The following is a 13884-nucleotide window of genomic DNA, read 5'->3' on the forward strand; positions in this document are numbered from 1 at the left end:
TGACAAACTGTCATTGAAATAGCTGCAGGTTTTGGCTATGATGTGATATGATAGGATATGATATGATATGATATATATATATAAAGTACATTTAGCTTTTTGTTCTTTACTCATCTTAATTTGCTGCTACTTTATACTTTTAGTCTACTTAATTTTATAGTTAAATGTTATACTGTTGACTATATGCCGCATTAATTTGACAGCTACTGTGACAATGCACTTGACAGATACATTTTCTACTAACAAAACGATAATGATCTTGCAGCAACATCAAGATGCTCGATATAAAACAACTCTGTGAGGGCAAAACAAGTACTTTTGATACTTTGATTAGACTACATTTTTAATAATATGGGTTTTACATAATGAAAAGGTTAAAGTATGTTACTCCGTTCAGTTATGGGTGTATTAGCCTCGCGCCTGATGCTAAAGTAGATTGCAAACATTACAGAAGACAAAGTGAGCAGCTAGTGCAGGCTAATATAGCTAAACATAGAAATACTGTTAGATTTAGTAGCATATGAAGTTTTTTATTCATACAGATTTTGGAAACATACAAAATAGGTCAGAAGAGATGGGAAGTAACCCAGCAAACTTGACTAGCTTTACTAACCTTTCGCTAATTGTTAGCACAGTTCGTCAACGGGTAGCTTTCAAAGTTAGTTAGCGGTAACGTTACACCATCTTGAGGTAGCCTGTGCTTATTGGGTATTTCAGAGAAAGATTTAATTTAAATCTATAATAGATAAGTTTAAGGCTGAATAAGGATACATTAACGTACGTAAGCAGATGAATTGAATGCAGTTCAGACTGCATCAAAGTTACCACTTTAGCAATTATATGTGTTTTTCACATAATGAAACACACGTTATGGTTAAAAGCTTTAAACACACCATTCTTAATAATATACTATGTTTTTTCACACTTTTTGTTCACTCATTATTTATTCAGTGGAGTAATTACGTATTTGATTGTGCCATTGTATCTAATTAAGAAATCTAAAATTAATAAGTAATGTTAGTAATTCAACCCTGGATTAACATTTATAATAATTTTTTTAGGTTGTAAATACAGTTAACATGAGGTTAATATTTGCAAAACATTTCTCGAGTAGGCCCTTTGGCAATGTCTGGCTCATATCAATCATCACCCAGTGAGCCAAACTGTTATTTATTAGTTAACCTTTGTTTGCAAATATTTATTTTCCTATTATGGCTGTGTTTCGCTACAATTACACAAATGCACAGGTGTTTGGTTGTTAATGCTCAGCAGTAGCTAATAGAGCAACAGTGGAGCAGTGTGTGACTGAAGCCTGGTGGAGGCAGCCTGTGTGCGGCTGTTGCTGGGAGCTCCGGCCAATCAAAGCTGCAGCGCTCCCATACAAGTACTTTAGGGGCTGGAGAAGCATGACATCATGCACAGCTCCGACCCTCACTGCGAACACAAAGCGTAAAACATCTTTATTGCACTACTGCAGACTGCAGTCGACGACAGAATCGCCTGCACGGCGCTACCCCGCGGGTCCTATCCATAAAATACACCGGAAATCTGGCCCGGGGACTCCGGAGGGTGCTGCGGAGTCTGGGAGGGGCGTCCGTCCGTCCGGGCAATGGCGGATGGGGAGGCCGCCGTGTCTGTGGAGTGGGACAGCAGTGATGGGGGCTTAGCAGAATAACATCCCACTTCTGCATTGGCATTTTCTCTGTTTAGCTTGGTATTCAGCTCTCGCCATGGATCCAGAGAAAACGTTGACATTCTGCCTCGGGCTGAAGGCTGAGGAGGTAATGCACTGCACAGCCTTCCTTTGACATAAACATTGCTGCCAACAGCTGGGCTTTACTTATTCTGCAGAGCAACATGCTTCCCGTGGTTTGCGTTGTTGTTGACAAACAGTGGCCTCAACTTGTTCGCTACCCATCTGTCTTGTCATTGCGTCATCTTGAGTTGTTGTACCTTTTTCCTTTTCACATGTTTCGAGGACAAAAGGTGCATTTTTTTTTGATCATTACTGCAAATGTTTTTCTTTCAGTAAAGTCAGGCAGGTATGGTTTATATTGTGATGGTTTGTGGTGAATGGAATTTGTGTATGTGATGCTTCAGCACAACAGTTGATCATAAGTTTCAGAAGCATGGGCCTTCGAATGCACAACAAAATGTCTTGAGTATTATGGGAATATGTGACGAATGTGAAAGAATGTACTGTAAGGTCACTAAACTCAAATTCTAAATTGAGACATGCTGAGGACATACAGTTAACTAAATACTAAATGAAGAGTTATAAGTTGTATAGTATTGATAACAGCAGTAGTTTGCAACTTGTTGACTTGTGTTGTAAAGTAGCTCACGAAATGGGACGTAATGCACCGGAGATTTAACTTTAATTTATGTTGGCGTAATTAAAATAGCTTTATCTGCCAGGCCGTTAAAGCCTAATAAATCTTACGTACATCAGCAGGAGAATCCATACTGCCAGCACAACACTGAGGATGCTGTTGTCTTTCAAGTCCGTTGTTGCTGCCAGAAAAATATTTAGGCTTGTACACATGTGTTTATAATAGTAAAACTACATTGTCTTCAATGTATTTGAAATAGCCAGCTATGTTCAGCTAGTCATTGTGACATGGAAAATAGAATTGAACACAAACGCTCTGGCCCTAAAAGGTGAAACTCTTGTGAGGAGAGGAAATAATGTTGTCAAATTAAATTGTCAAGTTCCAATTTGCTTTATTCTCATAATCATAATTAAGTGCAGAATTTCTAAATTATAACATTTATAACAACTAAAAAAGGACAGTTGGAGAATTACCTTTTTTCCCCGAGTAAGTAGATTCTGGTCTAAGAGAAGAGGACATTGGTCACAATTAGTCTCCACATAAATATGCAGTGTCTGTCCTAATATGCCTGGACCTTTTAGTTTGTGTAGCAAAAAAGTGTTTGTCTTTCTTAAATTCAATCTGACAATGAAGTAGCGTCTCTTAAATCCACATGATGAACAGTTATAGGAGTTGTAACCTCACCTTAAGCACATCTTCCTTTCATGGCCGTTTTATAATTTAACATTGTTGGACAAAATCTTGACTCCCTCACATAATGGCATGTTTTCTGTACATGTTCTCACTTTACTGTTGCCAACTTAAATACCGGCTGAATTATTTCCCCTTCACTCGTTATTTTTAGGTTCATGTGGCAGGGGAAGGTTCACAAGCATACACACACACACACACACACACACACACACACACACACACACACACACACACACACACACACACACACACACACACACACACATGCACACACACAAACTGGTGTGTGCTTCACAGGTTTCATGTCGTCTCAGATTGTGTTAGTGAAGGTGTGTGTTTGTTGTCATGCTTTTGAGAACCGTACCCCAAGGGGTGGAAATCATTTGTGGTTAGCCTGTGGTCTCTGAGGAAGTCTGAATGATCCTTTCACACACGTGTGTGTGTTCTCTGCGTGTGGGCTTACCACAGGAACTCGGCTCCCTCTTGAAAACCCTCTCGACTGACTTTCATAATAGTACAAAAGCTAACTTATGAACAACCTGAGGTTACATTTGACAGTTGGATATGCAGCACGACTTTTCTGGTTGGTTTTGTTGTCGCACAAAATTCAGGGGTCTTCACAAATCGTAAACAAACACACAGTTTTTAAGAATATCCTATTTGTATAAAATCATCACAAAGTAGATGACAAATGGCAAACCTTAAATCATTTTGAATCTTGTAGAAAGCAGTTGATTGTCAGCAGGAGTGTCACTTCCACCCTGGGACTCCTGCAGATACTTTTGTGGTATCCACCAAAACGTGTCTAACAGGGGACTTAAAACCACATTCTACTCAAGGATGGCACAGATTATTTATATGATTTCTATCATATATTAAAATGTCAATATTTTTTTTATTTATGGTACTTTGAGAAATGTAAGTATTATATCTGCACTATTATTGAAAATGTAACAAACAATTAAAGTGCTGCCTGTGATGATCAAGTGTTCATGGCCACATAGTCACATACACATCAGTCACCATATCCAGTAAATATAAATGTCTCCAAGCGAACTGTACAGCCTCAACACAGTGTGTGGAGTTCACTGCTTGTTACATATTTATGCTTATTGTCGTTTGTTACTTTGAAAATAGACAGTTGTACCTGAACCTGATAGCTGGTTCAGGTACCACACACACACACACACACACACACACACACACACACACACACACACACACACACACACACACACACACACACACACACACACACACACGGCATCCAACATTGTTCCCTATGCTGACTCCATGAGCAGCAGCAGGTTGCTAACAAAGGGGCGTTTCATTTACACGGCTTCAGCCCCCAGTTTCTCCACATTGTTTTTGACAGTGGCCCCACATCCAGCAGCTCACACACAGGCATATTTCTCTTTTTCTCACAGTGGCTCTGAACGACATTTATAGAGGTGTGAGCGACGCAGAATTGTTTTAATCCTGGACCGTAACAGAGTTGTGTAACCGCAAATATTTATTTGTGCTCCATAATATGTGGACTTAAGCATTATATGATAATTTACGAAAGGTGTCTATTTGCTAGCACCCATCCTTATAGGTAGGTCAGCCTGTGTGATTGTTGTAGGCGTCATTGTCACTGATTTAAAAGTGTACCTTCTGCGTGAGTTTGGAAGAAATAAGGAACGAAAAAGGTTGAGTGCCTCGGAAATGGTGCCTTCTGTCCGCTACCTCGAACGACAGTGGAGGAAAAGGTTTTGTTAAAAAGCCATTGACCTTCCCGGCTCCTTGAAGAGCCAGGAGTGTCGGGTAACCAGTGTCGTCAGACTGGAAAATGTGTTTAGCGGCCTTTTTTTGACACCGCCATATCATTGTTTTTCTTGTGAAGCATGTGCACGTCGGTTAAAACATGCAGTGCAGATTCTTTGTTTTTTTCCTTTCCATTAACGTGATATAATTTCTCTCTCTTTACTGCTCCTTCTTAGACATTTTGCATCTTTGTCTTTTCTTAGATGACCATATCCCTGCAGGGGCTTGATGGGATTGAAGCTGCTACGGTAAGGAGCTCGACCTTCAAGCACCACTAAACATTTCATACCACCGGATAGTATAAAACATTGTCAACCCGAGTAAAAAAAAAACAACCTAACCACAGTGGTTGCTATGGCAATGCATAATCATGTTTTAACGCATCTCAGTCTCATGTGTGGTAACTATCTACATAACATAAACCTATTTTTGCTGCATCGATATTGTGGTTTATGGTTTTGCTGAAGTGTCAGAGTTTATTAAGATTTTTCTCCCCAAGCATTGAAATTTGCCAGCTTTTTATGACGTTAATATCTGTGATAGTTCTTCCCTTGCCTCTCTCCCTTGTACTGACTTGCTCATGATTAGGATGCAACTGTAACATTTACAGAGGTCCTTCCATTTTTAATTTTAGGTGGCTGTTTCTCAGAAGGAGGCTGACATGCGCACAGTTAATAAGGTGGGAGATTTTTTTTCAGTATTTAGTATTGACCTGTAGCTGCCAACGAACATGCTATCATCTCACAAAATAATTTTAAAGCTGAACACATGAAGACACATTTGAAGGCTCATATACCACTGTACACTACCAGCACAGGAACAGACAGACAGACAGATGGACTAGCTGGTGATTGTAGTGGAGTGTGTACCAGCCAGATATTTCCCTCAGGAGTTAGTCTTGGCAATTGTATGCATGTCGCACGACATTACATGTAAACTCAAAGTAACTCTGCATCCAAGGACAAAAAAAAAAGAATATAAGTATAATCAACATAAATATTACACTGTATGCAGTAGTATCCACAAACATCAACACATCAATACAAACACAACCCCTACGTGGCCAAAGCCCCCAGCTGAGTCAGGTTGAAGATCCACCCACAACATGTTTCTGGAACTTTGGTTCTTTATTTGTCCATATTGAAAAATAAAAACAAAACAGAAGATAAACATAATCACAAAAGAAAATGCACAGGTGGGTTGAAAAAAAATCAACAATCCTGAGGCCTTTGAAAAAGGAACCCACCTAATATTACATTTAAAGAGCTCGTCACTATTTTACAGACTTTGTTTTTCAAATATCTAAAAGAAAGAAAAGAATACAAGTTCTAAACAACAAATCCAGATAAAAAGATTGAGGAAGATAAAAATATATAGAAATGAACAACATATTTTGTACTGATAAATGTTTTTTGTAGTGATATGTAATGCAGTGTTTTATCCACTAGGTGGTGAAGCATCACGGGGGTTCTGGGAGCCAGCCGGCTGTCGGTCCAAAGTACTGTCCTGGCGTAAACAACAACCCAGGTTACCTGTGTGAAACGGGGCACTGCTGCGGAGAGACGGGCTGCTGCACCTACTATTATGAACTCTGGTGTGAGTCAACTGACGGATTGTGTTACGGTGACAAGTTCCTGTGGCCAATGCTGCATTGCCACGATTATTATGCAATAAGTGAAAAACATCCAAACAGTTTATCAAGACAAGCTACTGTATGTGAATTATATATCTATATCTATCTATCTATCTATCTATCTATCTATCTATCTATCTATCTATCTATATAAAATAATATATATATAGATTTTTTTTTAAAGTTTACATTACAACATTTGGGTATAGACCTTCTGGGACTTTTTCCTTGTACTTGCACATTCCCTTACATTGATGTTTTCATTATTGTCTAATCTGACCTCAAACTAAAATATCATTGCCAAATAATTTTGATTCACTCTTGGAGGCACCAAACAACAGTTTTTAGGTTGCATGTTGCGATGCTATCTATCATCTTAATACTCACTGAGGAATGAGAGTTCAGATCACACTCTGTTATAGCATTGAACATTCACTGATAAAGTGAAGGGTTAAGTAATTAATACATTAACATTGTTGTTGTCTAATGTATGCACCAAATGCCAAGGCAAATTCTCCTTATGTGTAACATACCTAAAAAAAAAAGGTTCTGAGTCTAAAGGATTTTAGACCCAGAAAAAAACACTGTATTCATTAGTTGTCCTTGATTGTGCCAACTGTAATACTTTTTACTTTTCAAATTATTCATCCCGATTGGTAAAAAATAAAAGTAGCAAATTCTTTACTGAAATTAATTGGTTTACTAAAATATGTTGTCTTAAAGGTGATCTCATGGTGAAATGAATGCTAACAAAGCTAAGAAAAAAAAGTAAAATATTACAGAATGTATTGTAAAATGGACAGTATAATGGGAAACATAAAGGACTACATTTCCCAAACCACCATTACTGTGATATTAAGTCTCTGCCTCTAACTCGAGTAGATCTGAGATGTAATTCATACAACAGAACAAAACTTTTATTTCCATAAATGATGATGTTGGTTTTATTTCCTGTTCTCTGCAGGGTTCTGGCTGCTGTGGACGATGCTGATCCTCTTCAGCTGTTTCTGCGCTTACCGCCACCGCCGAGCAAAGCTAAGGATCCAACAGCAGCAGAGACAGAGGGAGATCAATCTGATCGCCTATAACGGAGCCTGCAACTATCCGTCTTCAATGCTGGACCTCAGTAGGTGTATTAAAGTTATGCTTGTGCATTGAATAAAGTAAAAACAGTGTTTGATACATCAAAATCAATGTTCTAGAACTTAAATGTTTTCTGGTTCCCTTAGTGTGCTGCTTTTCTGAGGAAACATCTTTTAAACACATCTACATTCAGATCTGCAGTTTTGTTGTTTTATTTGAATCCCCATTGTTAACTCAGAGAGAACTAGTCTTCTTGAGGTGCATTTAAAACAGATACCGAATAGTATAAGCACTCATACTATACATGTGTATAAACAATGTAGACTATAAAATATGGCAACAGAAACACTAAATAAATAGCATGTATCAAATAAAAGATTGCTCAATTATCATTAAATAAAAGAACAACATCCATGCTTCTAAGAAAACTTAAAAATAAAGTAGTACAACTGGCCAGTGTAGTTTTTAGTAAACATCACTGAAACTAAAAGTATATAGTTATGGATTAACAATAATGTATAAAATCTGGAGTATTGTATCTCCAGTCAAGTAGCAGAATGCACTTTCAAGCTAATTTGTGATATTTCTTTTGCCACAGGTTTTTTGGCTTCCTTCAAGTTGCCCTCCTACGAGGAGGTGGCTGCGCAGCCCAGCACCCCTCCTCCGCCTTACAGCTCTGTCTTCGCCCTGCAGGGAGGTGCCATGGGCGGTCCTAGCTCCTCTTACCCCCATCATCACCACCACCGTCACCCCTGCCCTCCGTATCTGGGCCCTGGTCCCAGTGGCCTGACGTCCTCCCAGAGCTCAGACAACTACACCAGCTGCTCCTGCGAGTCTTGCTCCCTCACTTCCCCCTGCAGCACCTCCTTCTCTGTCCAAGTGACAGACGAGACGTATGACAGCAGCCACATTTCCACGCCCAGTGAAGCAGGGGGCGACTATGCTGTCATGTCCAGGTTTGGGGCCAACTTCACACCAACTTCTTCCCCGACACCTTCATTACAAGTTCCACCTGATGTTATACCTGCGGCAACTCCAGATGTCATACCGGTACGAAGACGGCCCTCCAATGACGGTGAAGGTGTCTCGTCTTCAGCTCCACCTCTCTCTCTTCCTTTACACCCCCGTCATTCACACCCTTCTCGCCTCCCGCTCTCTCCCCTCATTCTGTTATCTTCTGTTCCTCCTGGTCAAGTCCATCCTCTCATCTTCTCAGACCCACTTGGAGCTGTAGCTATTCAGAGAGAGAAAGAAGAAGAGGCCCCATCTTTTGGTCCAGCCCCCATTTGCACTCTGTCTCCGCCTAAACAGGCCATTTTCTCCTCAACTGTGGTTGTTTTCACACATTGCAACAACAAAGAAGAGCAAAAACGAGAAAAAGAAGAAGAGGAGGACGAGGAGGAGGAAGAAGAAGATGACGAGGAGGATCATTTCCGGCATCGACGGCTAACTGGTGACTCGGGCATCGAGGTATGTCGTTGCCGCGTGAAGAGAGAGGAACAAGAGGAAGAGGATCTCCAGAAGGGGTGTTTGGGAAAAGGAGGAAAAGAGGCTGTGAAGGAAGAGGAGAGTGCAGACGTGCTGCATGACAGCATGGACTGTTCCCTCAGAGTGAAGTCCTCCGCTCAGTCCCCACTCCTGGACGACTGCGCTGAACAGCACGGCCACATCTCTTCATCCTCCATTATCAACCAGAAGACAGATGATACCTTCATTGGCGTGAAGTCCTCGTAAGCTTACAGCCTGTGAGATGTAGTCAAACGAGTGAAAAAAGGGAGTTGTTTCTGCTCGATGGCACTGTCACAGATCAAGACGAGTAGGTGAAAAGTCTTGTAGGTCTTGCTTTGAATGGTTGGGGACAGGATGTGGAAGGGATTCTCGTTTTCTCTGTCTTCAAATGAGAAACTCCAAGAGAAGCCAACACCTGAAAGTTCTACTTTGTAGTTAATTTATTTATGGTTTCGGGCGGAGGCATATCTTTTTCTCTGAAGTGATGAAGATGCTGATGAATTGCTTCTTCTCTGTCTTTATTTTCCCACATGCTAACCATATTCATTTTTACCAGTGGCACTGTGTCAACATCCAGCTGTCCCTCTACTTTCTACTTTCCCTCTCTTTTCTCTGCATGATACAACAAAGAAAAAAAAGGCATTTTAGCTCCTTGAAAGAAAAACCCTAATAGTCTAATAGTCGGTTCCCAATGGGGGTCACGAGATGAATCAGAGGTGTTGTGATGATAAACAGTTTAGAAAAATACAAATGTATAGTTCTACTATAGAAAATTATATGATAATGCTTCTATTTTTTTCTGTAAAATTGTGGATAATTTTTAACTGTGGGCATTTAACATTCTTTCAAGTTCAATAATCTGAGAAGCAAAAATCCAACTTTAGCTGCCCTGATCACAATGTTTTTGACATATGCAATGTGTGATGGGCTCACAACATTTTTATTTTTCATTCTAAAGGGTCACATAAGGAAAAGGTTGGGCTGAACCATATTTCTTAAATCGGCAGCATTGAACAAGACCGTTTACTAGACTGTGCGAACATCTTTTTTTAAATTGAAACAAATGTGAGACTGATCACTGAACAGTTCATTTTCGAAAGAGCAGCTCTAACTTATTCTGTCTGGATCACGTCGTATTATTATTATTATTATTATTACATAATTAAATGTATTCTATCTTTTGAAGAGGTTCACAACTATTGAACAAGACTTGATCAACCTGTGACCTTTTTGTTGTAGGGTGAAATGTTTGCTTTTACCAGCATACTTCCCTTTGTTTTACTGGAAATAAGAAGGGAACGATTATAACTGATTCAAGAAGTGTGTTTTATACATTGTCTTATGTTGCTCCCTAAAGGAAAAGGGGGCACACATTTTAATGTGTGGGTGGTAAAGCTTTACAATGGTATTATAATTATACATTGTTATTTCAGACTGTTACATGATTATATACCGTACAATGAACTGACTGTTTGACTTTGGATTTAATGGTGTTTCAACATGTTCCTGGTTGGTCGTTGCCATTTTTGCAAGGCAATGAGAATCTGATTCCTCCATGGACGGGCTGTTGAGTTTTTACAAGGCAGAAACATTTAGCCTAATCTCTTCACTGATTATGAATGTAAAAGGTTATGCATCACAACAAAAAGATACATTTAAATTGTTTACGGAGAATTTTTATAGCTTGACTGAAAACCTCTGGAAAAGTGCTCAAAAATGCAGAACGGCAATACAATCTGCCAGGTGTGGATTTTGAGAAGACACTTTTAAATAAAGTGCCCATTCGGTCTGAGTTAAGTATTGCTTGTGAGATATCAAAGTGGTAAATGTAACACGTGGTGGTTTAAAATCAGAGTAATCCCGCTATGGCTTTGGCTGAAAATGTGGTCACACAGTTGATCCTGTTTTTGTGCGTAATAATTTGTCACTTGTACATTGTGTGTCAGTAGAGGGGAGTCTCTGCCTGTTGATATACCTTGAGTGATGCTCTGTACTTCCTAGGATCATATCAAGTTGATACTGGTGTTAGCAGTGGAAATAGCACACATGTACTCACTTGTAATTTATTCTCAGTACAAAAGGGACTGAAACATAGAACAAGATTTAGAAAAAGGTGAATGTATCCAATCACATGTTTGTACATGTTTGTCTTGCTGTAGCTTTTATGAGACAAACGTCTTCGTAGTTAATCGAGGCCACTGTGCTGTGTCCTTGGCTCAGTGCAAAACCAATGTCATTGTCTAACGCCGGAAAGGCAAAGCTTTTAACTCATTTATAGTTACGTGGACAGAAAATGTTGCCTTGGTTCGGCTTGATAAATACCTTCATTTGTCAGAGACAAATCTTGCGTGTATCGGGAGTGCGAGCAGGTTTTGGGTTGCCATGAAGATAATTTTGACATCCTCGGATCATCTGAGCTTGTTTGCGGTGACTCAGAGGTGTGTCCCAGAGGCGGCTGATGCTCTGATGGAGACAGTTCACCCTCTGAACATATCAACATATAAGCCTTTTGGCTACTGTACATTTCTTGGCTAAAGATTTGACAGTTGTTATTTTCTCACTAGTTCTAGCTAATGTATGTTTATCAAAGTGTATGGTGCCTAGATGAAAATAGACTTTCTGTTAGGCATTCTAGTTTACTGCTGCTATGCGAATGTGTGTGTTTTCTGTATATTGTGTATAGTCGTACATCAAATGGGCAAATGTTTTCTAACAGTGCTTAGCAGTCTCTTTATAAAATATACACAGTACGCAGTACATGTGAGACTTGCAAAAATAGTATTTAGCAATAGTATTCACACTTTTTTCCTTAATCTAGTTTATGCTGGTTGATAGGAAATTAGCTGTTGTGAAAAATTTACCTCTTTAGAACTGATCCGTGAGCTGTGCTGGGCAAAGGCTCTTGATTGTACATATTGCTTAATTTTAAATGCTTTTGGCTTGAGGTTTCTCCCAAGTGCAAACTCAGATTATTTGGTTTTACTTTAACCTTAGTTTGTGCCTCTCTTGTATTTTCATTACATTTGGATCACAGAGAAGTATAAAACATTTAAAAAAGAAATAAAGATGTTGATTTCTCAATTATAACTCTGCTTCCTATTCCAAAAAAGGGTAATTGGAGAAAAGTGGGTCTTTCCTCCAATTGTATGACATGAACCATTAAATCTCTGTTCATTTTTTTACATTAATGTTTATTTCTATTTTTTTGTTTTAATTGTCATGCAAATGCATTTATTTGGTCTTGAACCATATGTTACAACCAAATATATTTCACCAACAATATTCAGTTATCCATTATCCATTTTCTTATATATTAAACATATCATGATGATTTGTGAGAAACAATTTTCCATAAAATGGCTCATCAAAACCATTACATATAATAGTAATACTGAAAATATAATATGAATTGGAAGGGACGTGTTCTCCACTTTTATACAGTACATTTTTTGTCAGTGATTTTGATTTTAGACATTACAGCTTCAAAATCTAATTGTAAATATTCCTTTTTGGTTTTGTTTTAGAATATATTTGCAGTAACTGGATCTGGTCTTCAGGAATTTGTAGCATACATTAAGTTGGACCTGAAGAAAAGAAACAAATATAATTCAACAAAAATTAACAACAGTTAATAGAATGCTTAGAAAATAAAGTTGAAACTTAGAGAGGACATTTAAATATGTATAAATATATATTTATTTATTGTGCAACAGCATTATAATGGCTATTGTTTCATCCAGATGGATAGAGTTGTCCGTTTGGATTCTGAAAGTGTTGTCAAATGACCGTATGTTAATTTTTCAAACAGATGCTCTGTGACTCGAATGTAATCCTAACGCATGTGGCACAGTCTAGTTTTACCCCAGCGCGGATTTGACAGACGCCAAACTGATCTGAGTTTAGTGTATATAGAACTAGTTTGATATTCTTTTGCACTGTCAGCAGCTCGTACAGACTAAATGCCCAAACTCAACCCTCATTGCCACAGAAGGCCAAGGCCTGATATAAGACTGTTACCTCGCTGAGTTTTGACTGCAAAGGACTGTTTACTTCTCCTTATCAAGATAGTATTTACTCTATATTTCTACTGACTTTCATTTTGTAAAGCCAAGAATTGAAGAATAAAAAATTTAAAAAACAGAGCCCGCCTTGGTGTGGCTAAAATGTTTTACCAGGAAAAAAAAACTTAACAAACCCTGTTCCTAGGAAACAATGTTGCTCCTTTTTCTCCTGCAGCTTATGAAACAGCAGGATTTATTAAAGTATCTTTATGTGATTGTATGTGGAATAGTTGAGATTATTATTGCTACAAACTGTGGTGTTCTTTGAGGGTATCCTTGTGCAATTCTACCTGCAGCTCTTCAGTGTGTTGTACGCATGTGTGAGAGAGTTACTGTTGGCCGTGTTGTTGTGGTGTTAAATCATTGTCGCTTATTATGAGGCCAAAGTTGATTAATGTTGGTATTTGTCTATATAAATATCCAAACATTTTTATTTCATCATAAATATACAGTTAATTTTTTATCTTGGTGTATAGCATAGAGATGTATGATGCATTATTTGATGTAAAATCCAAGCATTGAGATGCAAGCACATTTTTAGATAGATTTGTTTGGTTGCACATATCCTGGTGCTTTTTTTTTTCCAGAAGGTGGGGTGTTATTTAAGTTTCTTCCTTTTTGAGGTTTTTCATTGATGATCATTGGAAATTATACCTTGTTGGACACAGATGTCTGCTCTACTTTATTCAACAGAAACTGTGGATTTTGTGTAAAAATAAACGCTACCAAGTGTGACCAAAAACATGTCTGTACTTTTGAGAACATA

At 38.5% G+C, this 13884-nt stretch overlaps 1 protein-coding gene across 1 annotated transcript; it reads left to right on the top strand.

The window, feature by feature from the left end:
* Positions 1-1428: 1428 nt before the first annotated feature.
* Positions 1429-13860, top strand: LOC137793287 (uncharacterized). The gene is made up of 6 exons (XM_068589365.1): positions 1429-1781; positions 5036-5080; positions 5467-5511; positions 6281-6428; positions 7430-7591; positions 8147-13860. The coding sequence occupies exons 1-6, from the start codon at positions 1731-1733 to the stop codon at positions 9280-9282; spliced, it is 1587 nt and encodes a 528-aa protein (XP_068445466.1). The 5' UTR covers positions 1429-1730; the 3' UTR covers positions 9283-13860.
* Positions 13861-13884: the final 24 nt, after the last annotated feature.

The sequence above is a fragment of the Clinocottus analis genome, unplaced genomic scaffold, assembly GCF_023055335.1.
Source record: "Clinocottus analis isolate CAN_PGR_092001 unplaced genomic scaffold, fCliAna1.0.p SCAF_22, whole genome shotgun sequence".
Lineage (NCBI taxonomy): Eukaryota > Metazoa > Chordata > Actinopteri > Perciformes > Cottidae > Clinocottus > Clinocottus analis.